General features: G+C 40.6%; 1 protein-coding gene across 1 annotated transcript in view; it reads right to left on the bottom strand.

Annotated features, from left to right (window-relative positions):
- LOC148542122 (dynein axonemal heavy chain 5-like) overlaps nt 1-27,908 on the bottom strand; it is a 356,598-nt gene that overhangs the window by 169,843 nt on the left and 158,847 nt on the right. The window contains exons 40-50 of the mRNA XM_088471686.1: nt 27,125-27,238; nt 26,171-26,305; nt 25,045-25,269; nt 21,235-21,343; nt 20,144-20,271; nt 19,043-19,111; nt 18,415-18,513; nt 13,015-13,152; nt 6,500-6,717; nt 4,609-4,784; nt 1,356-1,504 (exon numbers count right to left, since the gene is read on the bottom strand). Coding sequence (XP_088327812.1) covers nt 1,356-1,504; nt 4,609-4,784; nt 6,500-6,717; nt 13,015-13,152; nt 18,415-18,513; nt 19,043-19,111; nt 20,144-20,271; nt 21,235-21,343; nt 25,045-25,269; nt 26,171-26,305; nt 27,125-27,238 — 1,560 coding nt within the window. The remainder of the gene's footprint in view (nt 1-1,355; nt 1,505-4,608; nt 4,785-6,499; nt 6,718-13,014; nt 13,153-18,414; nt 18,514-19,042; nt 19,112-20,143; nt 20,272-21,234; nt 21,344-25,044; nt 25,270-26,170; nt 26,306-27,124; nt 27,239-27,908) is intronic.

Here is a 27,908-nt window from a genome sequence, read left to right as displayed (position 1 = left end):
GGAAGGCATCAAATCCTTTACCAAGATGGCCACCATTTGGTCTTCTGTGCATGCACAGTGCCATATCTTCACAGTATTAGAGTACCACAGTGAGAAATGGACATGTTCCACTTAGCTCCCCTGCGATATGATGGGATACCTGCTACTGCTGCATACCACTATCACTTGCATATGCACCACTATCCACATACATCATCGGCTGGGTGCTCTGTATGCTCAAGCTCCATCTTCCAGATACTGAAGGGTATATTTACTAAAAGTCGATTTTAATTGATTTTGATCAATTTAAAATCAATCAACATCAATGTTGTGTTTCTGACGCTGAATCAATACTTAAAAAACAATCTAATATTTTCTGTTAGTAAATGTGTAATTTAGCCCTAGAAATACAACACCGATGTCGATCAATTTTCATTGATTTTAAATCGATCAAACATACTACTGCTCAGTAAACCATACTGCTGATTAAGTACTGGGCTGCATGGTTGCATTGGATCCACTGGTGTATACTATTACTCTGTTTATACCATTGTTAAATAGTACACAGATATTCAACGCAATTTAGTTGCCCTAAGACCCCCACAAGCCTTAATCTGACCCTGTATGCCGAGTTGTTCATATGCTTGGTTTGCTACTAATCATCATCATCAGTGCATACTTGTACCAGCCCTATACTAGCTGCTGTAAATACGCCTATACACGCTGTTGTCAATTCTGCATACCCTGCAGTTCTGCTGTTACATTGTCTATGTGAGAATGTCCTGTTACAGCCCAGTTTTGCCTCTTCAGCCCTAAGTATAGATGCAATCGAAACTGTATGAAATGCTTCGCCCATACTCACAAATGCTCACCTTGCACGGAGCGAAAACATGTAAGATACACTCCGCAAAAAGGCATTTGTTGAACTCGGTATCACTACATTTGCCTTTATTATATTCTGTATAATCTATGAGCTATAACAGCTTAATGTAGAAAGTCACATGGAGAAGCGTGTGTTATGTAGCCCAGTGTAACATCAGCCTAGCTGTTGAACAGACTTTACTGATACTGCCTTGAGCCTGTGCAGCATTTAGGAGTCATGGATGGACCACCAGATAATTGTGGCTGCTAGCCCTGTGGCTTCTTCACTGCCAGGTCCATCATTTAAACAGGAAATACACATGCCTTGACTCAAGTCATTTGTTCAGTTTTAAATAGCTAATTTGGCAGCTGTACATACCTGCACTGTATACAGGTTTCAGCTACTCTTGTGAAACTAACAAGTGGTCACTAATGAGAGATTTTCACGACAAAGTAATTTCAGAGGAAATAGTATCAATCGGCAATATGCAGTCTTACAGCATCCTGCTACTTACATCACCAGTCATCCTTGGGCCTATGACGTCTTGTAGTGCATCTGCTACCAATGCATGACTTTCCTTTGCAGCAACGAGAATAGGGTTAGAGGAGATGAGTTTCTTATTTTTCTTTGCACTGTTATCAGCTTTTATGCTGGTCTCTGGACCTGAATTTGAGCAAAGCAAGATGAAAATGTTTAATAAATGTGCTCAATTAATAGGACATTGCATTTTCTGCATTTCCTCAAATACGATTATGTCAGTTATGGTACTGCACATATGAATTGCACTAACGTATGTTGCACTAGCATTTAAAAAAAAAAACAAACAGGTAGAGGTGCATTGTTATGGGGCAGCTTTTGAGTATTAGTGCATGTTTTAAGGACCCCATACATTTATGACAGATTTGGACAATTCCTCGTTCTGCCGATGGTTGGCTCAGGAGATCGGGGGAATCCAAAATGTTGGTATCCCCTGATTTGGCGATCCCAACCAAAAAATGGTTGGAATTCGCCAGTTGGGGATTTTTACAACGCATTTTTTCCCCGATCCACCAAAGGTTCACTGATCACTGATGGACGGCGATATAAGGATCAGATCTGCAGAACGGGGAAACTCAGGGCTTGATTCAGACCCGGTCGCTAGATGCGGAAGCTCACTCCCAGCGTATGCAAATTCAGCTAAGAGACGTTAAGGCAGGCGATCGCACGGCAAGGCATAAACACGCCCACTATGTCTTGGCGTGCGATCACTTTGTGTATGAAGACGCCCACCAGCCTGTCTTTAGCCGCCCACTAGCGAACGTCATCTCCAGGAAGTGTATACAACCATTGGTACATTGGGTTCCATCGGAGCTGACCGCAGCGCTTGCGGTTGACCTACCCTACCGCGAGCACTTCAGTGTATAATTCAACCAGGTGACGTGTACTATGACGCTGCCTGTTAATTATGCACGCCTCTAAAACGGCGTTAAGATGCTCAGGCACGCCTGCGTTTGCACCTCCACTCCCCCGTTTCCAGTGGACTGCCCCTGTTACCACCCAGAAACGGCTTGACCTGTCACTCATACAGCTGGGCTGTCTGCTGGGCGAGCGATTGCTTCCCGATCGCTTGGACTAGTTCGCACACACGCACTGCGATTCATACGCATGTGCACTTTGCAAAACATTGCCCGCTCCAAGCGATCGCTTGCTAGCAAACGGGTCTGAATCAGGCCCTCAGTGTTGATGTAAGGGCCACTTTATAATTTTAGCATGAAAATACCCCATAATATGCCATACAATGTCACCACTGTCCATAACATAAACAACATAAGCTGAGAACATTTAGCGGATAATTAGTTGAAAGACATCAAAATAAGTAAAACTTTGTCAAATATATGTTGTACAAATGCTCATATAGCACACTTCATGGAGCCTGCTGAACTAAACAACTTATATAATGCATTTGCCTTTAATCTGTATAATAAAACTGACTGCTGATCAAAATGATGTCATCACTTTTGCATTCATGTGCATATCACGCCTATTGCGCACAGCGGGTGCACATGCTGTAATGTCTATATCAAATCGGCTAAGGTCTGTCTCGTCTCCGACATGCGCAGTGAGAGCCGGGGAGCGCACCGCAGGATCACACTGCAGCAATGAGACAGACCAGCAGGAGCAGGTGCTAAATATAACAAGATGGGTGGGGAGGGGGGAAAACAGGGACAGCTGTAGTCACCCGGCAGATGTCAGTTCCATTCACTAGAATAGAATACGATAAAGCTACATTTAATGAGAACTGCAATCTATATACAGGCAAAATACATTAGGGTCTATTTATCAAAGCCCCCTGCAGGCCATTGTTGGCTGTTTTAAACTGAGGCATTCTGTGGTGCAAGAGCACCTACAGAAAAAAAAATATTTATTTTTAAAGGAACACATTTTTCCTTTCTTTTAATTATTTAATTTGTTCCTGGCTTCATTTTTTCATTTTTAATGAATCTGGGCTTCCAGCTGAGTGTGCATGTGGGAGATAGTAAGGGGTAAATTTACTAAAGTGAGAGAGTTTTTAGAAGTGAACATATTGCCCATAGCAACCAATCAGATTCTCTTTAACAATTAAATAGCACCTTCTAGAATATAATAGCTAGAATCTGATTGGATGCTATGGGCAACATCTCCACTTCTAAAAACTCTTACTTTAGTACATTTACCCCTAAGTGTCCCTAGCAAGGCCTTAAAAAAGCAGGGAATATTTATGCAGATGTGCCTTCTCCACTCCTCAACTCATTTAAAAATTCCTATATAAGAAAACTAAAACTTGTTTTAAGCACACATGGGCCTATCTGCACTTAGCATGTGGATCTACCAAACTACTCCCATTGGCTGATGTAGACATTCTCAGCCACATAGCATTCCTCCCAACATTATGACTTACAGAATTAGGACTCAGGGACTTGGCCATGACACACTAGGGCTGTGACTATGCCCTCAGTGTGTGCTTAGCACTTCTAAAATGCTATAATGCCCCAAACTTCCCTCCCACTTCCTAGAATACACTGGACTTGCTGCTTTCTCCGGAGTCCTCTGCCTCTGCTGCAACTCATGGAAATGCCTCCCAACTTCCCATGAGTTGGAACAAACATGCCAAGCTAAGACAGTTTTCTCATATTGGGACAGCCCAACCAAAATCAGCAGGTATGCCCTCATGTGCCACCATCATACCCCACAAATCCATGTAATAATAATGGGCTCCAAACTAGTGAAATCATTTTTGCTTTTAGTTGTTCATTAATGAGCTTTATTGAATATTAAAAAAGAATTGTTGCCCAGGAAACAAATGGGCAATGTATGTTAATCTTGAAAAGCTGGCGGTGGTAGTGGATTAGTTGTAATGGAAATGGAATGCTATTAACCCTCTCATGTAGTAGGATATAACTCTAAAGATTTTATCTATTCTTTTAGGGCATATATTTCTATTTTCACAATTTATCCCACGGCAAAAAGAAATTATTGGGGCAATGAATATAAATACAATTGAAAAAACATGCTGACGGAATGACCCTACACCATCCACCAGGCAAGCAAAGGGTTACACCTATATTATAAATTACTTAGTCATTTGTTTGATTTCTAACTACAACTTTCCCTTAGCTTCTCAAAATATATCCTTGACAATAATTTTGCATCTTTTAATATGATACAAAATTATTTATATGCATATTTTTATACTTTTTATTTGCTGTGAGCATCAGTTATAACAAACCATTTCTTATAATACATCATACTTGCTGCATATGCTGTGAGCTTCTGATAAGACATTATACTGCTAGAGCGGGAAATTCTGCCGTCTTCTAGCTCTATGCGACCATTAACCATCTTATCCATCTCCCGCTTCTGACATGCCCAGTATATAACTTCCACCATAGACTGGAAACTGAAGTGACGGTGATATTCCTCTGAGCTAAGAGGGCAGGAGAATACATAAAGCATATACATGTTACTATATAAAATGCTAAAAAGGATAACTAAAGCCATCACATGTATCACTGAATGCGGATCTTTCTTATGTGTATATTTGTATTTCCTTTACTTTCGAGCTCAGAGACAGAGTAAAAGACTACTGTGCTTGAACACATTGGGCGGAATTCAATTGTTTCCAGCCCGCATCACGCCCGACTGAGCTATTCAATTGTTGCTCCTGTCGGGCACGATCAGCTGCCAGCGCTCCATTTCAGCTAGCAGCCTCAGAGGGGTGCGAGCTGAAATTGGCGAAAAGTGACCTGTTTGGGCTCCCAAACAGCACTTTTAGCGATCGCACCCAGCACTTTGGTCGGGGTTAGCCGATTTACGCGGATAAACCCTACCACTTTGGGCGCGATCAGCACAAAAAGCTGGAACAATTGAATAGCGGCCCGCAATCTCCCGTCACTTTAGACGGGAGATCCGGGCCGCGAAAACAATTGAATTCCGCCCATTGACAGTCAAATTTGCAGAGATAAAATGCTTTCACTAAAACACGCATTCACATGCACATACCTGCAGCTCTACATCAGTAGTATGTGTGTTAGGTTTTTGCGCATATATCAGATACACTTACACACATGTTTTAAAACATTTGGGGCCTCATTTACAAACAAGTTTTATCACCAAAACCAGTGACAAATGTCACTGTGTATGATAAATGGTGCTCCAGCCAATCAGCTCCCAACTGTCATTTTTCTATCAGTTGACAGTTGGGAGCTGATTGGCTGGAGCACCATTTATCACACACAGTGACATTTATCACTCATTTGGAGATAAAACTCGTCAGTAAATGAGGCCCTAAGTGTAGTACCACAGCAGTAGACTCTGGGCACTAGTCTGTGCCAAGAGTCTACTGCACATGCGCAGGTCACCGGGAAAATGGCGTGGCAGCCATTTTCCCAGCGATTTCCCTACTACGCATGCGCAAAATGCCGGGAAAATGGCTGCGGTGGCCATTTTCCCAGGGAATCTAACAGCACTGGGAGCGCTGATGTGGGCCTCCGGAGAGGTAAGTATTAGAAATATGGGTGCAGGGTGTGCGGTGTGGACACCCTGCATCCATTATAATACGCCCCTGGCCGCCAGCTATCAGATGCTGCTTTCTGATGCCCATCTGATGGCTGACTGCTTGTATGTAGCTGGGGACTCCAGGAAGTGGTGTCGGCAGCACAGCTTACAGCACATGCACGAAGCTCCGCCTGCTTCTCCCCATGCACACAGTATAACCATCAATGGTTTGAATGCAATGGCAACTAGCCATCCCACTGTGTGATTTAATGCAGGATGTCCAGTAACCATTTGATGCCGGGCTTTCGATGTCTAATCCTATAAAACACACCTTCTCTAACACAGCAGGCAGAACTCTTATTCTCGTGTATGAATTTTTTTTAAAAAAGTACAAATGAATATAAAATATTTATGAGCAATGCAAACAAGTGCTTATAAGCTTCAGGGGGTGAGACTGCAATCAGTCATTCAGTAGCAGATAACTAGTGTGCTGATGACTGCAGTGGCGTAAATTCATTCCCTAAGTATGTATAAAGTATGTTTATCCCGACACATGTAGCAGTAAATTTATTGACGAAATTCCAAAGTGTGTAAGAAGTTTTTTCATACAAAATACATGAAAGTCCAACAATTCAGAAAACTAACAGTTGATCCTTGAGCAGCTCGGAGATCAGTTGTAGTCTGGTAGCGAGAGCTTTTGGGCTTTTGAATCCTAGGCTGGTAAGTTTGGCTTTCAGAAGTACAGTGTGATCTGGAACAACCAGGGAGATAGCCCGAAAGATCGCCTGTATATCATTAGGTAGACGCTGGAACCCTGATCTGGAAACAGTCAGAAACAGGCAGCAATCTGGATGTGCTGCAATCTACAAAAATAAACAAACAGAACAAATACATACAGTAAATAAATTAACAGTGTATGCATTAAGTCTACAGATTAAACATTCTAACTAGCTGCATTCATGTTTAGCCCCTGAAATAAAACTATACTCTGAATATATCAAGTTTACTATTTTCACATACAGATTTGTTTTTTTATTTTTAATCATCTTTACATTTTTGTCTGTATGTTTTCAAATTTTCCTGTGTAAGTCTAGTTGTTTTTGAATGCAAATAGAAGGAGGGAGACAGAATCAGGAGCTTTCTAGCAGTGTTAAAATAAGAACCCAAAGTTTCTAGGAGAGACAACCTCTCCTCACTTTGGGACTGGCTGGCAGGCCACCCACCTTATGTTAAATTCGCCACTAGCCATTTGATGCATGTACATTTCCCTATGACTGGCCCAATGAAGCAGAAATTGTAATCTTGTGATGCACAGCAGCAATAGAAAACCAGCCTAATCACTATGTGCAGGGCCATAACGAGAGAAGTGCGGGATAGGCAACCGCATAGGACGCAGGCTGTGGAGCAACGCCAAGTCTAGGTGAGACTTGCATTTTTTTTTAGAGGTGTGGCTGGTCTACTCTGGGCCAGCCACTATTATAGAACTTCAGTGTTGGTCTCAACTCCCGACCCAGACTCCAGGGAAGATGGATCAAACCTTCATGAGGAGGTAAAGTGGAGAAGTTTCACATAGCAACCAATCAGCTTTTTTCTGACCCATCAGTGTGTTTCTGAACCATCACCAGTTCTCTGGCTGTCTCACCTCCCTGTCACATGGAGTGAAGAAATCAAACCCAGAGCTGTAGCAGGTTTGTAGTCAGCTCCAGCCCACATTAGGAATCACAGTCTACTCTAGAGCCTCAGTCCATATGGTCAGGGGCGGGAGAAGTCCTGAGGCAACAATGATGTTTTTTGTTTTATGCAAGGGAGCGGGTGGTGACAGACTTCCCATCCGGCCAACCTGTTAAAGTTCCTTATACCTCAGGGGTTGTGTGTTGGAGCAACAGGCAACACAGCCCCAACATGATGCCCTCTCCCATGCACAGCCGTGATCGGAGGACCCACTTCCTACCTGCACTGCTCCTGTGGCAGCTACAAAGAGAAGGAGATCCGATCATCAACAGGTAACAGGGGATTGAGGGGGGAATTAGTAGAGGGAAGGGAAAATTTAGAATAAGTGATTCATTATGAATGTGGGGGTGAAGGGGTCAATGTTATTGAAGGTGTCAATTCTGATGAAGGGTTCATTTGATTAGACTGAAGGGGATATTTAGGGGGTTACTGATATGAATTAAATTAACTATATGGGCGTTAATTAGTAGTGGGGATGAGGGAGTTAATGATTAGCAAGGTATTCATTATCTTGAAAGCGGGAATGAGGTTAGTGATTTTTATTAATTTCATTGGGATGGTCGCTGTGTAATATAGTGGTCTCTGGGGGGAGGCAGAAGTTACTTTGTAATACCTTTAATAAGCACTTGAACATCTAACAACACAGATACTAGTATAATTTTAGGAGACAAGCAGACCATTTGGGAACTGGCTTATGGAGGAACATGCAATATATTAAGCCCAAAAAGAAACAATTTAGTTTCAAAGAAAGATCACAATCCAGATCAAAACGGTCTCCAACATGTAAAAGGAAGATGCAATGCAGAATCTAGCAATGTAACCAGGAACTGGGGGGCTCATCCTTTTTCCTCCTTGCTGTGGTTTGCAGCAGGATCATGGTGCCGGAAAGTGCACCTGAGGACTTAATGGAAATCCAGACTGCTGCAGACACATGATACATAGTAGAGACAGGGAAACTTAGGCAATTAGAAGAGGCATTGTGTGGCACACAGGTAGGCAGGGGTGGAATGAGAGAGAAAATCTAGTGAGTAGGTGGACATCTAAGAGAAAGGCTAATTGGCTGCAGGACATGTTAGGCAAAACCTGCTGTGGCATGTGAAAAACACTTTTGGGCAGAGGGATGTGTGAAGGTAAAGCTGACTGGCAGAGGGGCATATGAGAAAAATGCTGATGCAAAGCATGGAACATGTGAGAAAAAGTCTGGGGGACATTTGAGAGAAAAGCTGATAGACAGATGTGCATGTGAGGGAAAGCTGGTGGGCAAGGGGCATATGAGGAAGAAGCTGGTGGGCAGAGGATCATGTGAGGTAAAATCTGCTTGTACAGGACCATATGAGGAAAAATATGGTGAGCAGAAGTGCATGTCAGGAAAAAAACTGCTGGGCAGAGGGGAATGTGAGAAAAAAAGCTGATGGACAGATTAATTATTTTTTCTCTGCATTAGAATACGCACTTTGGGCCAAATGTAATAAGTAGTCTGTTTTGGTAAATTGCGAGTTTGGTGCTAAACTCGCAATTTTTCACAACTCTCCAATGTAATAGGGTGTCTGTTCACTAAAACTCGCATTTTTCAGAGTTACTAAAACTCTCCATTCTCAAACTCGCATCCAGATGTTTTCACATTGAAAACAATCAACTCACCCAATGTAATAGGGTGTCTGTTTCAGACTCGCAAAAAAAAGATTACCAAAAGTCCCCAAATAATAGACCTGCTTCAGGCTAGCGAGTACATCCTGAGCAGGTCAGATTAACACTGAAACATGCACATATCCATGAGATACATGCATGTTTCTGTGTGTACTTATGTTAAATGTTTTTAAATATTAAAAAAAATGACGTGCACCCCCTCCCCAAAAGCATAACCAGCCCCGGGCTTTATAAAGCCTGTTCTGGTTCTAAAAATACAGGGGCCAAAATGCGTAGGGGACCCTTGTATATTAAGAACCAGCACAGGGCTTTGTTGAGCTGGTCCTGGTTCTGGAAAATCAGGGGACAAAACGAGTAGGGGTCCCCTGAAAATTCCAGAACCAGCACCAAACTCTTTCTAGCTAGTCAGTCCAGGCCGGGAATCCCTGGGGAGTTGGGTACCCCCCCAATAAAGGGGTACCCCTCTCCAGGGCACCCCAGGCCTAGACTGATAGCCCGGGGCTATCCCCGGCACCCTATGGCCGTGGGTGGCGGGTTGATAGTGTTAGTGTAAAGTGTAAAAATAAAGTTTGCATATTGTCTTTAGTTGTAGAACAACAAGTACCAGCAAGCCTTCCCTGCATGCTGGTATTTGGAGAACCACTTTATTTTTACACTTTACACTAACACTATCATCCTACCACCCACGGCCATAGGGTGCCGGGGATAGCCCCGGGCTATCAGTCTAGGCCTGGGGTGCCCTGGAGAGGGGTACCCCTTTATTGGGGGGGTACCCAATTCCCCAGGGATCCCCGGCCTGGACTGACTAGCGGACAGGGATAATGCTTTGGCCGGGGAAACCGGTGAAAGGTTTTCCCTGGCTGTGGCATTATCCCCCCGCTAGAAAGAGTTCGGTGCTGGTTCTGGAATTTTCAGGGGATCCCTACTCGTTTTGCCCCCTGATTTTCCAGAACCAGCTCAACAAAGCCCTGTGCTGGTTCTTAATATACAGGGGCCCCCTACGCATTTTGGCCCTTGTATTTTTAGAACCAGAACAGGCTTTATAAATCCCGGGGCTGGTTATGCTTTTGGGGAGGGGGTGCACGTTTTGTTTTTTTTAAAACACACACAGAAGCCATCACGGATCTCACTGATCTGTGATGGCTTCTCTAAAACTCGCACCTTTTAATGCTACTCGCATTAAAAGGTGTCAGTTTACATAGTCCTAAACTCGCCTGCACTCGCAAATGCAGTAGCCTCGAGCTGAAAAGTTTGTAGGCTATTGAATTCGCGAGTTTCAGTACAAACTCGCACTTTTTAAAAGTGAGAGTTTGTACTGTTACTGAAACAGACTACCTATTACATTTGGCCCTTTGTGCCTATTTCTGTGTTGCATGTAATATAGGGCCTGATTCAGAGCCACTCGTAAGCGGCAGTTCGTTCGCTCCGAGCGATGTTTGGCCAACTGCGCATGCGTACGGATCGTTATACGCATGCGCTAACCAGTCAGTGCGGACGAAATTCATGTGCTCGCAAAATAGCGAATGCCTGCTATTTTGGGTGACAGAAAGAGACGTATGTGGGTGGTAACAGGGGAAAGTGCTTGAAAATGGGGAGTGGAAATCAGAACGCAGGCGTGCTTAAAGGTCAAAACGGGCGTTTTATGGGTGTGCATATTTAAAACAGCAGCGTCATTGACCACGTCACTGGGTTATTTTATAGTCAGAACTGCTCGCAAAATTGTGGTAGCAAACACCAACCCCAAGAATAGCGAGCAGTTCATACCCATGTCGATGTACTCGATTAATCTAATAAATAGCGGACATGACGTAGGATGCGAGCGGCCAGGGGGCGTATTTTTCCAAAAAACGAACGCAAGTTTTGTTCGCTCGTTCAGACATAGAGGCGTGAACAGACCGCAAACAGCGAACGGTTCATTTGAATAGCCACCCCTTGTTTTAGAACGAACGACCGCAAATAGCGAGTGGCTCTGAATGAGGGCCATAGTCACAACTTTGAACACCTCCAGCATATTATGTGACTATTATGATTCATATGCATTTTTGTGACAGCACTGCTTGCAGACCTCCGACAACAGCTGTTGTCACTAGTAATGGCACTTACTCCTACCCCGCGCTTGGTGCAGAAGGTATGACAGAAAATGGAGTGCACTCTGTATATGCACAACTCAGAATAAGATGCAACAATGACTCCACACCCACATGCAGCTTCTCTACATGCAAACGTTCCATGGCTGCCCAGTTGCAACTTGCCACCCAGTAATTCCCTTCAGCTGCTCCAAGTTGCGTATGCTGGCAGCGATGAATGTGCAGTTTCTAAAAAAAACTACAAGATGCTGCCGTATTTGGACTTGCATGAAACTTAGATTTAGACACTCTATGTATTCTGCAAGTACACTGGCATTTCACACTGCCATGAATAAGTGCATAATACAAAGACTAGGAACTCAAACATCACCAAAAAAGTTTATTTTTACCAGCTAATGCATCAATTGAAATCAGCATCAGACATCAGTGCTTCAGGACTGCAGCCTTGTCAGCCAGCCAGCAGAAGGTGAGAGTTATTATTTTATTTACAGAAGTCGTGTGTGAGATGCTGGAAAGTGGGTCTTGGGGAAGGAGGAGCGATAGGCTGAAGCTTTGCCTAGAATGCCAAGAAACCTTGCACTGGTCCTGCCATATAGTAAGCCATACTGTAAACCATGTTCCTTTTTTGGCATAGATGAACTACTTGATGCTAATGTATCACATTAAAATAGAAAAACATTAACAAATTAATATATTTGTAAATATACTTTTTTAGCTAGTTTGTTTTAGTCTTTTAGGTACAAACTGTCCACTAGATGGTGCAATAGGACCTTTCATGATTTACCAAACAACACCAATGATCACTGGGACATGTCAGGAAAAGATTACGTATCTTGTGAATTTTCACATAGATAAATATTTACACATTAATTTCCACCTTAAATATTTTTTTAAATTAGAAATTATTCTTATAAATATAATGGAGCACAAGAAGAGACGATATATTTGGCTAACACAGGATAATACTTGCCAACTCTCCCTGATTGTCAGGGAGACTCCCTAAAATCGTAGCAATCTTCCGGACTCCCTGAAGAGTCTAGCAATGTCCTTGGTTGCACCTTACCCCCATCATGAAGTTGTTATTTATATATATATATATATATATATATATATATATATATATAATTTTTTTTAAATATATATACATTCAAATGTGATCATTGGTATAATTTCCCTGCATTGGTTATAGGGCACAATTATCCCTATAGCTACATGCGTTTTCTGAAAAGAATCAGGGTGTTTTCATCAACAAGTAGATCTTACTAACTGTTTTGGGTCTCGTATACATTTGGATGTAAGTCAGTTTTATGACACGCCTCTCAGATTTATCAGTACACGCCCACTTTACCGCACGCTCATAGGTGCTGATTTCACATCTCCCTGAGATGCTTTTACAAAAGTAGGCAAGTATGCCCAGAATAGTATTTTATAAGCTATATGGTTGTATATTCTTCCTGAAACAAGCCTAGCAATGTAAACAATTACTCTGCGATAGCAGTAGAACAAGAAGCACTGGTCAGACTTGATTCCAGTGAAAGATATGACTGAAAGAATTTCGCTCAAAACAGTCAGCAGTACAAAAAGGGATAAGCAATTTCGTTTTAGGCCTCAGAGAAACAAGAGAGGCAAAAAAATGTCCAGAGCATAGTTTCAGGTGAGACAATTTACTATAATCCACTATAAATACTTCCTGACCTTGCATCCATCTTGTAAAGTGATCTTGGGTAGTTTGGCTTTTAATGACTCATAAAGGGACCTTGCGCTGTGCATGAATACAGGGACTGCATGATCAGGTAGGAGGTGGAAGTCGTCAAAGCAGCTCCAACATCCATCCTATAAAGTAAAAGTAAACATGAAATCTGTGATTTAATTTTCATTTCTTGCATGATCAACTGCAATGTGATTTTCTAAAGCTGTTAAGTCACATTTTCAGTTTCTTAATAACCGTGATTTTATTTGTTCGAAAAAGTGCAGTGCTAGTTTTTATATGGTGCTTACATATTGAATAAGCATATTTCTGTTCATTAAGTGCAAAGAATTTTGTACCATATTTGCACTAAATACAAAGTCATTCTTATGGAATCAGACATTCGCAGCATATGGTAAAACACATGAAATCAGATATTGTGAGTAAGGTCAGATTAATTAGCACATTGATACAGAGTAATTGCAATCTGACATTGCAGATCCATGCAGACATTGCCTAATTAGGAGCAGACAGAGTAGGCTTGTTACACATCTTTGTGTGCGCCAATGGAAGATTGCACGGAATTGGAATGGCTCCAGTGCCACAGGAACAACACAGATTATTATCAATGTTACAGATAATATTATCTAATGATGTTGAGGTTATATGATCTATTTGAAGGCAAATTATTTCCCAAAATGTTTTCAGCTGATTTTAAACCAATAGCCGGCACACTGCACTTTGATGGTTCACTACAGCTAAAGCTGCTTATCCTGCAGTAACCAGTAGGATCAGCAACTGTAATTCTAGTAAGTATTGACAGAACAGGTTGCTTGCTAGCAGGATTCATCTATAAGCGTGTTGGAAGCAATGTCACAAATACAAATATCTGGGAGTACTAAGGGATAGGTGACGATTGATGATAAACTGGAGACTTTATAAAATGCTCCAAAATTGAGTGTTATATATTATCCTAAAATGATAAGTTTTAATATACATGTTTGGTGGTCCTACATAATTGGGAATGATATAATATTCAAGACCATTGGTGAATACATACAGCTAGGGCAGGTGGAACGTGCGCTCCGGGCACTGCCAGACACAGGGCACCACAAGGAGCACACTTCCCATGATTTTATTTTACTGAAGTGACTGGCTGCCTGGATTGTAAACCTTAGATGGCCTAACATTGCTGAGATGATGGGGGAAGCGCCTCAGCTACTGTGCATAGCCTACTGCCATAAAGAAGCAGTGTGCCGCCATTATATTTTCACAGAGGGAGCACAGTTCTTCTTCACATACTGTACTGCACCTTCCTGACCTCTGCTCCGGCCTACTTAGTGTCATCGGTTCCTGATATCAGCGCTGCTCCTTGACCAGTTTCCCTCACATGACAGTTAAGTTTTCAGCTAATGTGTATAGCTGAGCCCTTTATAGAATGACCTACTTATGTGGCTGTCTACTGCAATGGTAGAAAGTAATCCCACAATAAGGTCTGTGTTTTCCTACGAATGATTGTCTAACCTATGTTCTTTGCTTAATACATTGGCACAGCATTGCTGTCACTGATGGACCAGTTGCTTCTGTTCAGGTATTTAAGTTAAGGACATTTATTATTAAAGTCAACTCTGAAAACCTTATTTAGCAGGAATAACACTCAGGGGCGTCAAGAAGGAGGTGGTAGTGGGTACAGTTTCCCTAGACCCATGCTTGTCTGGGAAGCCCAACAGGGGCCTGGATCAGCCAGAGTTCTGGAGCAATGCCCCTATTTCTGCATGCACATTCTTAACAATGCACAATATGCTGAGCAGGGCATGACCATGCCCCCATGATTGACCACACCCCCTATCTAGCACCAGGGCCCATCTGATGTCTCGGAGACCCTGTTAACAGTCAGAAAAGTACCATACTTATGAAGCAGGATGTGTAAGAAGTATACAGGTTACACCTGGTGTGGATCTGGTACATGGCGCCATTTGCTGCACATTGTCAGTATAGTATTTCTATAGTTTGGGCATTGTTATCTACTTTCCATAAATCTGTTTTTGCACAGTAGTTTTATACAATGTATTTTTTTTATTTTTTCATAAATGCATCTGTTTTATCCTGTTCCATTCCATGGATATAGATATATATATATATATATATATATATCAGGGCCGGCTCCAGGGTTCGGAGCACCCTGTGCCAGCCCTTGAGAAGGCGCCTTAACATTGCGCGCGGATCGAATTTTGGGCGTGGCCTAATTACCATAGGCCACGGCCCCCTGTGTGACGTTATTTTGAGGCGTACCCACATGGCATGCCTCCAAATAACGTCAGGCTGGGGGTAAAGCCCAGCACTCCATCACTGGCTGGGCTTCCCCCAGCCCTCTGCAATCAGTGAATGGTTGCGCACGCGGCATCCATTCACACTCCGGGGGTCCGGCACCGCCGCGTCGGTGGGGTCCCCAACCTCCCAATTTGACCACTTCGGCCCGCGGGTGGAACAGCGGGACAGTACTGTTCCGCTGAAATCGGGATGCTGGGGAGGGGTTCCGCCCCTCTATGGGTGGCGCCCCTGTGCGGCCGCACTGGTTGAACACCCCTAGAGCCGGCCCTGGTTGATATAGATAGATAGATAGATATATATATATATATATATATATTAAATAGTGAAAAAATCCCAAGCACCAGAAGGTGAACTGATCATACAGATAAAGTGAAAAATACGTGATTACAAATGGAAAAGCAACTTATCTTTAATAGAGAATCTTCGGTCAGGGACCCTGCTATCCTGGACTCTCTTATGATGGACAGATAAGCTTTTACAATTTTTTGCTCTTGTACGTTGTTGACCTGCATTTAATCGTGGACCTTATTTTATAAATTAAACTGTTTTTTGTATAAATATTTGGAGTATTATTACATATTGAGGACTGATTATAGTTCCATCAACTTCTAATTTACACAGTGATGGCTGTTTGATTGACTCAGTATTAAGACGTTACACACAATGTTTTGCCTTCCTTTTTCCTTTTATATGTGAATCATGTTGGTCAGGTGACCGAAGATTTTCTATTAAAGATAAGTTGCTTTTCCATTTGTTCTCACGTATTTTTCACTTTATCTTTATGATCAGTTCACCTTCTGGCGCTTGGGATTTTTTCACTATTTAATTGATTTATATATGGTTTATCACTGTATATGACTAATATATCCTAGCAGCCACTCATATGAGCTAGGAGTACTTTATAAAAACATACACATATTTTCTGTCTGTAGGATTATTGTTTGTCACTTGTGCACACACTAATATATATATATATATATATATATATATATATATATATATATATATTAGTGATTTTCTGTGACAAGGCAGTAAAGTGTTATTTTTACATGAAAACCAGAAAATATTTGTGCTGATTTCGTCAATTAGTGACATACAGCAAGTCATCTGATACATTAAATCCAGCATAGTTTTCATATTGAATCTTTTGGCTAAGACTAAAATGACACTACATTGGGATATATTTATTAATTATAGGGTATAACTTTAGACCCAGCAACTATACTTTCTTATCTCTGGAATTAGAACCTAAAGATTGCCTAAATGTATATTGGAATACATTCAGGGACAGGGGCTCTGAAAGGGACCAATCCCTGATGTGTAAAAGTAATGTGATCGCTTGTTCGGGTGCCAGCTGCTCTACTGAGCATGACATGACCGGTCAGCAGACAACGCATGTGTGAGTGGCCATTACAGGAGAAGGTTGCTACAGATTCCTCTTCTGGTAAGTTCTGCGGTAAGTGGCCCATAGGTTACAAAGGTTAACTCCATCTAAGTATAGCGTTAGCTACCTTGGCCAAGCTCTGCACATTATACATTTTTACTTTTATGTAAAAATGGACACATGCTGACAAGATATCGTTCACTTTTGCCAGCATTGGCTGTGTGAACAGTGACATATGTTGTAGAAAATGCAATATAGTGTTTATTTGATAAATATAGTTATTAAATAGACATGTGTATCCCATCTGCCAGACAGCATTTCTTGTACCAGACATTTGAACCCTCAGAAAGGCCACACCTTATTGTTATGGAGGTTAGTGATCACTTCATTTCACAACTGCTCTGATTAGTCACACAATGGTACTTTCTTATTTCACAACATGGGGAAGTACTATGTAGCCCACAGCAACTAATCAGATTATAACTGTTACTTTTCTAGCACAGTTTACAAAATGAACACCTAATTGTTTGCTGCTGCTACAGAACATTTGTGCTAGTTGCAATATGTTATTACATAATTATCAATGTATGATTTACCTATGTAACATGTTGAGTCTATGATCCCATGAGATACCTAAATCAAACCAATTACTAGGTGAGCAGAATTTGGAAGCTAGCCTAATTTTCCTTGGCTGTACTCACTTATGAACTGATATCTATTGCCAAGTTACCTATGTACTTATTGTATTATTAATAGCAGGGGGTAGTCAGTTCAGTGAGTTAAATGTATTGCATGAAAGGAACAAGGTCATTTTAGATTATTGCCCGGTACCATAAATCTGAATGGTTGGAGAGGCCATAAATGGTCAGATTTGGCTAGGCAATCAAACCTGCATACTGTACGTCTCTATTCCACCAGTAAGCTATAGGCTCATACACACTAGATTAGGGGTGGGCACGATATTGGTAAAAAATTTCCCTTGAACTTTCTGTAGTGCAGGAAAAACGATATTGGGTGTACACACTGAAAGATATCTTTAAAGATATCTTTCAGTAAAAGTCATCCTGCCACATCTCTGAACAGGCAATTCTTGGCAATATCGTCAGATTGGCCTACATGTATGGACGACAAAAGGACATTGTTAACGACCCGCAGGAGCGCGCATCATTAGTCGTTCACTGCATACACACTTGACAATATGAACAATATATTGTTATTGTCCATATCATTCATAAAAATTGTCTAGTGCAGAGATGGAGAACCTTCAGCCCGGGGGCCGTATAAGGCCCTCAGAATCATTTGGTCTGGCCCTTGGAGCTTTTACCTGCTAGCCTCATCTGGCTAGCAGGGTGCATAGGATGGTACCTGCAGCCAGAATCTATGCAGCAGTGCCGCCTGGAGCGTCCTTAGGACGCTTCAGATGGTTACATGGCTGCCCTTACAGCTCCCCAGATCATCCACTGGATGCTATGGGCATTGCTCTAATCTCTGGTGATTGTGGCTCTGCCCCCGTGTGATGTTACGTGGAGGGAGCATGGTGTGCACCGGGGCCACAAATAATGTTATATATATCAAAATGGCCTCCAGCAGAAAACAGGTTCCCCACCCCTGGTCTAGTGTGTATGCGGCTATAGTAGTAGTAGTAGTCTACTAATAATTCATTTAATGACAGTACAAGATTTGGGCTACTTACAAGAGCTGTCCCACTCAGTACTCTACTAACAGCAGATATGTTTGTTATTGAAGAACAGGTGAAGAGAAAAAGGAACTTTCCCAGTAAATATGACAGCCCCTGGTGACATAATGAGAAAAATCAAATAAAATCAAATAAAATGAAAAATGAGAACATTAACAGAGAATAATGGATCATTTAATTATCAACCAGTGAGCATCTGAACCATCCTTGGTTGACCAGTATGTAAAATATTTGTAGAAGTCATTTGAGACTAAAGACTGAACATGTATAGTGAGTTGCATAACTGCAAGTAAGAATGAAGAATTTTAATTAAGACCCTGAGAGGGATCCATGGTGTCAAAAGGTCAACGAATTCATATGCAGATGTCATTTAATTCTCCACAGCAAATGGGATACAGAGGTCTATTTATTAAGCCTTGGGTGGAGATTAAGTGAACAGAGATGAAGTCCCGGCCCAATCAGCTCCTAACTGCCATGTTGAAAAATTACAGTTAGGAGCTGATTGGCTGGTACTTCATCTCTGTTCACTTTATCTCCATCCAAGGCTTAGTAAATAGACGCCAAAGGTCCAATGGGCTTATAAGCCAAGCTCCTTATGCTATGTTTATTATAATACTGTATGTACCTTTATTGTATCAGTTTTACCAACTCCATGTTCTCCTTGGACAATCACACCACTTCTCTGCTGCAGTATCTATAGCAGACAATAAAATTAATCACATAAGCATTATGGCATTGACTTAAGAATGAGAAGAGTCAGGTAAGATGTATTCCACTGAATGTCAAGACTTGGGGGTGTATTTACAAAAGTGTGTGTTTTTAAAAGTGGAATTGTTGTCCATAGCAACCAATCAGATATTAGCTATTATCTTCTAGAAAGTGCTAGATAAATGATAAGTAGAATTTGATTGGTTGCACTTTAGTAAATATATCCCTTGGAGTGTGCAAAGTTTCTGGGTCATAGCGATGTAATTGCTATGGGTCATAGCGATGAGTAATAGGGTCTGGTAGTGAGCAAGGTAGCACAAACAGAAGAACAGCAATTTACTATGACGAGTAATCAGAATACATAGATAATACCTTTGTGTCATCTGCAGAGACATTTTACATTATTGTTTTTCACATCAAATATGTATAATATGTTTGTCTATAATAAGAGGAGGTAATAATGACAGTTAATATTTAACACTTCTAAATAACACAAACATGTAGCTGACATCATAAATCTCTTATGAGTTACAAAAACCACATGTTTCATTCCAGTATAGAAAACAAAACTACAAGTGAGCTGACAATAGGCGTCATTTATCAATGTCTTTGCAGCAAGGCAGTCACTACATGACTCAACTTGCATTCATTTGCATATCAATTAATAGAGCAGCAAAAACACATAAACATAGACAATGTTCTACTAATGCATGCAGTTGTGGTATGTCAGCAAAAGCATCTCTTTTATTTTCAAATAGTAGTTTGCTTTTAATACAAAACCCTCTATTTCCAGTGTTAAAAAGTACTAATTTGTCAAGAAAGTTATTATCCTTCTGATTAATACACATTTTCAGGGAACAAGCCTTATTGAATTAGACCAGATAACACATTTTCAGGTAGTGGATATACTTATGGTTCAATTCAGTCTGGGGCAAACTATTCTAATGCAAAACGTTATACTAAATCTTGTTGTAGCCATTAAGGAAGCTGGTTTTATGTAGGCAGCCTGGGTATTTACCTGTGTTATTTTAAGGAAACATTTCTCAGTTATAGGATTCATGATTAAAGGAATCTTTGCACCATAGAATTCACAGCCATAAACATATTGTACATCTAGTATATGTAGCTCGTGTCTGAGTGTTCCATCTGCAACAAGAAAGTTATTTTGTTAATTAAAAATGGTTTATTAAAATCTTTTATGTTCACAAGTTGCTAAGTATACATGTATATTTGTATTTATGACAAAGTGAACATTTTTATAAAGTGGAATGCCCTAACTGGCACAAACATGAACACCAGTGAATGTATGCTCCAAGAGGTTGTGAGTATTGTAGTGGGTGTAAGTAGACCCATTAAATTGTACCACTGAATACATAACTGTTGCTCTATAGTGAGTACTGATGATGACTGAACCTGTGAAGGTCTCTTTGCGCTCCTTCAATCACCAGGTACCTGCATAGGACCCTATACTATTCTGGCACTACTGGAGCAGTACAAGAGCTGGCCAGCATACATCTCAGCTAAGTACGAGACAGTGATCCTGCGTAGTAAAAAAATTCTCTAAGGCATATAGGTATGTCTGCCAAAGTTATATAATGGGAAACGCAGGTCTATAGCTATCTTTTTATTTTACGTACATTAATTATACACATTTGTTTTTAAGTTAATGCAATGGGCTCTATGGGGCTAATGCAGAGTTTCATACAAGCCAGGGATAATTACTCATAGGGGTATATTTACTAAAGTGTAGGTTTTTAGAAGTGGAGATGTTGCCCATAGCAACCAATCAGATTCTAGCTATTATCTTTTAGTAGCTACTAGATAAATAAGTAGAATCTGATTGGTAACTATGGGCGACAACCCCACTTCTAAAAACACGCACTTTAGTAAATATACCCCATAGTGCTGCATAGAGTTGTTTGTTGATGCAGAGCTGTACCCATCTTCTGTACATGTAGTCCCAGAGCACGTGCAGTGCTAAACACACACAGTAATGAGCGCATGCTCCACTCTGCATGGACCCCTATGACCCGTGATGGATTGTTATAGTAGTTACATTTGTATTGATTTACCATAATAAAAATATTCCAGTGGGAACATGTCATTTACCTTTTTGCTTAAGATAAAACCGTGTAGTTCTTTTCCAATCAAAATCAGCAACCTCTCGTACTTTGTGGGAGAAAATGATGTCCATGACATCGCGGAGATAAAGCACTTGCTGGAGAAAAGGCAATGTAAGGGAGATTAGATGGTCTGGTCTGCCCATTTCAAAGTGACAAGGATGAAAAATTACAGGTCAAACACAATTTTTCCTATATACGTGAAAAGCAAGGTAAAATTCTGAAAGTAAAAGTTTCTTGGCAGTGGCCTATTTGGAATTACTGAGCAGTGATGCCACATACTCTGCTGCCTTTCCAGGCCATAAATATTTCTAATGGCCAAGTCTTCATTTTTGCTCATAAAAGCTTGATCTGATGTTCCCAAAACACGTGTACACAGACTGATGTGTACAGTATATACACAGTCAGCCACACAGCTCCAAAAACAAATACAACATACAGTATTTTCTCAACACAATCTGTAAATGTTAATGAAACCTATATCAGAGATAAGTCTGACAACGTGTAATGTACAGTAGATAAACAGATGGTTCATATTCACCAGGAGATTTCTATAGTATATCACTTGCAGCAGGGATTGTGAAAGATGTCTACAGGATCAGCATCTGTTAAACCAAATGACTCTCCTCATTTTATAGATCTCAAAACTATTTTTATTTTTTAAAAGATGTCTGTAGGTAACTGCTAGATACAGCTGCAGTATAAAATACTTTCAGTCAACAACACATTACATTTCAATAGCAGACTTAGGGCCTGATTCAGCTTCGAATCGCAACTGCGATTACGCACGCAATCGGCCAATTGTTGCATTCTGCGCAGCGTATGCATCGCAGTGCAAGTGCGCGAACACTCCACTGCAATCAGGATTGCAATCGCAGTGACTACGCAGACCCATCACGGAGTGATTGACAGGAAGTGACGTTTAGGGGTGGTCAGAGAAATGCAGGCGCGCCAGTACATTTGAACGCCGTTGCAGGGGCATGCATAACTTAGCCACTGCGTTGCCATACACAGCTTGGAGTGTGATGAGGTTAGCTATTCCTGAGTAAGATCAGACCATGTGCAAGTGTGCGTGAGAATGCAATTGTACTCGATGTTAATGATGGTTTTGCAGTCTTGGTAAGTATTACGGATGTGTGCAAGGTAAAGGGGGCATCCTTATGTTAGGCTGCATATAGCATTGCGATTGCAATCATTACCATATCTTCGCAGTGAGACTTCGTGCGTAACTGCAGTTGGGATCGCTGCTGAATCAGGCCCAAAGTGCTCATTGACCACTCAGGATTTAAACTGGTCAGATTGACTGCATTAGCAGTGACAGTTTAATTGTGACATAGATACAAGTTTTATTTTATTTAAAAAAAATAAAAAACTTTTAATTAAGTGAAACGTAAGCTAATCAATGAGAGGGTTATATTGAATCACCTGCTTTTTAGCAATGATCCGTTATATATCATGTGAAAACTTTGCAGTATTTCATATATCCCCCTAAATGTCACAAATGAGTTAAAGAAGTATGTGGAGATGTGAGCTGATCAAATAGGGGTCCATGTAAATTTGGACAGTGCCAAATTAACAATGGGTGCAGAGTGTACAGTGCACATTGACCTCCAAGTCAGGGGTCACCATGCTGCCAACCCTACGCTCACCATCTGCCACCAGCCAGAAGAAATATATAGGCTGGTACCAAGGGTTGACAGTCACTGCACAATGGTGTGGGGGGAAAGGATAGATAGTGCTAGTGGGCATTGCACACAGGCCTACTAGTCTTTTGAAATGCCCCTGCATACGTCTGTTTAATCTGAGTAAAATACACAATCCTGTATTGCACATGCCCAACAAAAACACTGTACGTAGATTTTGGTGCAACTTAGACTTATGATTAAATAGAAAGATTGATGCAAATAATAGGCTATTTATTTATTCCTGAGGAGGATTTTATTCAATTAAATAGAGGTGTATATTAACAGCTTCATTAGTCTGATTATTTATGTGATTGGAGTTTACAGCTGGTGCTCTAATCCTAATTCATATCAAATTCACTGCAGCAAATCTATTGTTGTTATTGACCATTTAATCCATCATTATTACTGACCATCTATTTTATTTGACATTTGTATGTTTAATTAAACAATTTATTTCTTTTTACATTTGGTGTGTCTTATGGGTCCGGTTAGACCTATATGCGCCGTCTTTATTTTTTTCTTAGACTTATGATGCCTTACCACTGGTAAGGTAGGAGAGAGGTGTTTTAGTATAGGCCAAGTACAGTAAGAGAGCTCATGTAATTACAACTGAAGTAGACTTGGACAAAGACTCATATACACATGTTAGAAGGTGTAGCTCTTGCAGATTGAGCCCTCTCTAACTGATAGTACTTATTAGTGGCTGTTATATGAAGTCATGACTGTTTTTTTGCATTACTAATTGATATTTGACTGTAGATGAAAAGAAGACACCCAGGGGCAGAACTTTGGGAGACAATGAAGGCGCCTGCCGCCGGGCTCCAGCACTGAAGGGGCACCTCCTCCATTGCCCACAATATAGTCACCCCACTTAGGGCTGTAACTATGTCTCCGGAGTGTTCCGTTATGGCCGCCCAATACTTATCACCCCTTCCCGGCACCTGAGAAGCCACCATACACTAGTGGAGAGCTCCGTGTCAGACCATCATCTGCTGCCTCCATCTATCTATAGCCTGCCCCTACTCATTGGTGTTGCTGCTCCTCAGCAGCTTCTTTTGTCAATGTGGCAAATCCGGCGCCCGCCTCACTGCTTACAGTGTCAGCGGCTGTGACGGGGGGCACCAAATTATAACTTGCCTCCGGGAGTCACTGAAAACACCAATTCCATATTAAAAGGGAAACGCAACAAATGTTTATTTAAATACATTTAATTTGTATTTCATTACATTCTTGTTATCACTCGTTAGTTGTCTTAAATGGTGCTCTAACCAATCAGCTCCTAACTGTCATGTGTTTAAAAATATGACAGTTAGAAGCTGATTGGTTTGAGACAAGAATATCACTTGTTGATAAATGAGGCCCAGAGTAATAAATATTTATGGTTGTGTATATATATATATATATATATATATATATATATATTCCTCCTGTTGGACTGTTCCAGGTCTGAGGGCTTTTCTCTACTGTCCAGATAAGCTTGACTTCTTTTACTGAAATGTATGTGTGGATATACGCTTAATTAATAAATTGTGTCTGTATATCTTCTAAAATTATTTATCATCTATTTGTATGGTCCTTATTGAAAAACACGAGTTCAAGAATCTGCGGTGGGAGAGAAATACACCAAAAGTTTATGTTGGCAAAAATGAAAACTTTTTGTCTTTTTACACGGTATGTGTGCACTTTAATTAATTTAATCATCACGTGGAAGATTCCATATGTATTGCACTAGTAGGCGTTATATAACAATTCATTGTGGACTACTAGAGCAATGAACTGTCACATTTACTACTAATACAGTACACATAAAACATGCAGGGATCCCCAACGGCCCAGATAATGCACATGTATAGTGTGGAGCCTTGGTTCCCAGAGCAAATGCTTCCAGCTTTGCATAAGCCCTATAGTTACTAATGGAGACCTGACAGACAGGAGGCTATAGGCATGTGTCAGCTCTCTATGCGATGTGTTTAGGGCAGCAAGTAAGAATTCAAAGTAACAAATTCTAAATATTTTTTTAAAATCTGGTTTTAGGGATTTTCCTTTTAGATGGATGTAGCTTTTTATGAGAGCACGCACAACCTATTAGTAAATAAAGTGTACATATATTTTACCATGATCATATGTTCCAGCTTCAGCCTCTGTGATTGGGAGATTGGTTCTTCCATATTTTTCCAGTGTCCTTTGGCAGTGATTGAGGACAGCTTGATGGCCATTGTAAAATATTTCTTGAGAGCTCGGGACTGAGCCTTGCGATCCTGTCTTATTTCAAAGATAGAACTTTCAAAGTCTCTTGTCCAAAGGTAAAGCAGACCAAGCACCGAAACCTGGGAAGGATACTGAAACAAGCATTAACAATGAATGACCAACGTAATTGAAGTATAAAAAAGAGGTAGTCAAAAGGCTGAACATGACAATTACTGTTGACATACATAATATCAACAAGTGAAATGTCAACATTGTCCGAGTGTCGATATTAGGGTTAGGCTGCGGACGGGAGTGTTAGAGTTAGGCTACGGGGGAGTGTGGGAAGGGGGGGGGGTTAGACTGTCAACATATCATACCCAAACCCATTGAGAAAGCTTATGCTTCTTTATCTCTTACTGTACAAACCTTCTCGCTAAAGTGTGCAAGCTGCTATGATAATAAATTATGTGTGTCATACATCCAGACAGGTATTTATTTAACACTGCAGTAATATAAATTGTCCACCCATGCTATCCACATAACAAATTCACGCAAGTTACGCTACACCAACTAAATTAGTACTCACTCTGCATTAGGCCCAATATTTATATTTTACCACTTGACACATTTTTGAAAAAAATACCTAATTTGAAAACATTAAAATCTTGTGACAATTCCCTACTTCCTTTATGTATTGTTATTAAAGTTTACTGTAGGTAGATCAAGATGTATTTATCTTAGTAAAATGACTCTTCAGGGTTAATATTATCTATTGCCTTATTGCTAGAATGTTTTATCAGCTTTGTATACATTTACTACCTACAGCACTGATTTCACAATGAAAGAGAGAGTGATGTGACATCACAGTCAAATATCATTGAGTATTACTTTAAAATAATAATGGTAATTGTATATAATGTGTAACAAGCCTATTACAGTATGCAATTAAACATTCTAAATTGTAGCACAACACCAACATACCTTTTACTACTATTTGAAAATATGGAACATTTTATTAGACCCACCCTGACATAAATCATTCATATCTAATACCTTTTGTGTCCATTCATCTATAGACATTCCTTGATTAATGTCTTCAATTACTTCGTATATTTTGTTGTTCAATGAACTACGTATGTTACTGTGAAGTTTACTGAGCCAGGCTCCTAAATCCGTAGTAATGGCTACCTATAGATGAGAACAGAAAAAAGGTGGTCAGCAATTTATTATGTGATTTTAACCACGGAACAATTACAATAGAGAATGCAGGTTCAGGTTGAATTTAAATATAGCATGCACAGTGGCAAACGCAGGAATTCTAGAAGGGGGTTTCCAAGTGCTTGATTTTAGAGAATGGCCAGTCCATGAAGTGGACATAATTAGCCCTTATCCAGCTTTAAAATGCGTCATACAAAGTGTATTATGTGTTGTAATTCCAGCATATACAGGGCCAGCGATCACAGTAAGCCATTAGATGCGGTAGTAGGGCCACCCTGTCTAAGATTAATGTTTTTATTTCAGATATGGGCACCATTACAGGGCATTGGAGCAAGTCCGGGAGTCTTAGGGAGCAGTAGAATAACCTAGCACTACTCTGGACATATATGTACTGGATAGTGTATTTTTATACAGTATTAATAATTAATCCTACTGATGGCCTATAGCAGTGCATCCCTAACAGTGCTTGTTTTCCAGATCTCCTAGTCGGTACACAGGTGTAATTACTATAGGATGACACATGTTAAAATATGCACAGATGGTGCTAATTATTTAATTTGTGATACTGAGAAGAACATACAACACTAGTAAAATTCTATTACATTACAATTTCTATTGTGGTCATGGTGTTTGCTGGGGAGGGGGTTTCCAGGCAACTGAAAAAACCCCTGCGTTTGCCTATACAGCATACAATGGCTCAGTCATGAATAATGCAGAAAAACTTGTTTCAGACACAGCGCACTAGTAAGAGGGAGGAAAAACAGATTGCTAAAGTTATGTAATAGTTACCTGTTCATCCAGTTGTAAATGTTCACCTGCAAATGCTGTGACAGACACCGCATTTATTTTCTTGCAAGATTCCTTATGCACAACAGCTTCATTCCTTTCATGAGATAAACGGGCCTGCAAAAAAAAAATGGAATATAGCCTAACAGTCATTGACTTAGATTTAAAAATCTAAAGTTAATAAAAAATAAAGCTTCTACTAATATGAATGTTATAAGTGAAAGGGTAATTTTAATACAGAGGTTTCCTAACTCGGTCTTCAAGGCACCAGCGGTCCAAGTATATGCTTGGGTACAGGTGACTTTATTAGTACCTCTGTCTTTTGATATAACCATCTGTGCTCAATCACAGATATACTTAAAACCTGGACCGTTATTGTGCCTTTAGGACCGGGCTAATCAAAAAAGAAAGATATTTTAAAAAAAGCAGTAACCAAAATTTGTCTGTAAATCTATTGAGGGTTATTGTATGGTGCCTAAATGTATTATTGATGACAATAAGTTAAATATAGGCATTGTCAAATATCGAAGAGCGTAATCTAAACATATATATATACGGCTTGTAAATGTTTTAATTAGGGATGTGCAGCCTCGGATTAGTTCGGATTTGCAAGGCGGGTTCGGATTTTTCCCTCCAAAAATCCGGTCTCAGAAAGAGGCAAAACGTCATCTTTCATGGACAAACATCAAAAGTCCAGGAATGATGATGTTTGTCCATGAAAGTTGACGTTTTGCCTCTTTCTGAGACCCGATTTTTGGAGGGAAAAATCCGAACCCGGCTTGCAAAT

Source organism: Taudactylus pleione, unplaced genomic scaffold, assembly GCF_031769625.1.
Source record: "Taudactylus pleione unplaced genomic scaffold, aTauple2 ptg000015l, whole genome shotgun sequence".
Lineage (NCBI taxonomy): Eukaryota > Metazoa > Chordata > Amphibia > Anura > Myobatrachidae > Taudactylus > Taudactylus pleione.
The sequence above is the reverse complement of the archived record's forward strand: the minus strand, read 5'-3'. Positions and strand labels throughout refer to the sequence as shown.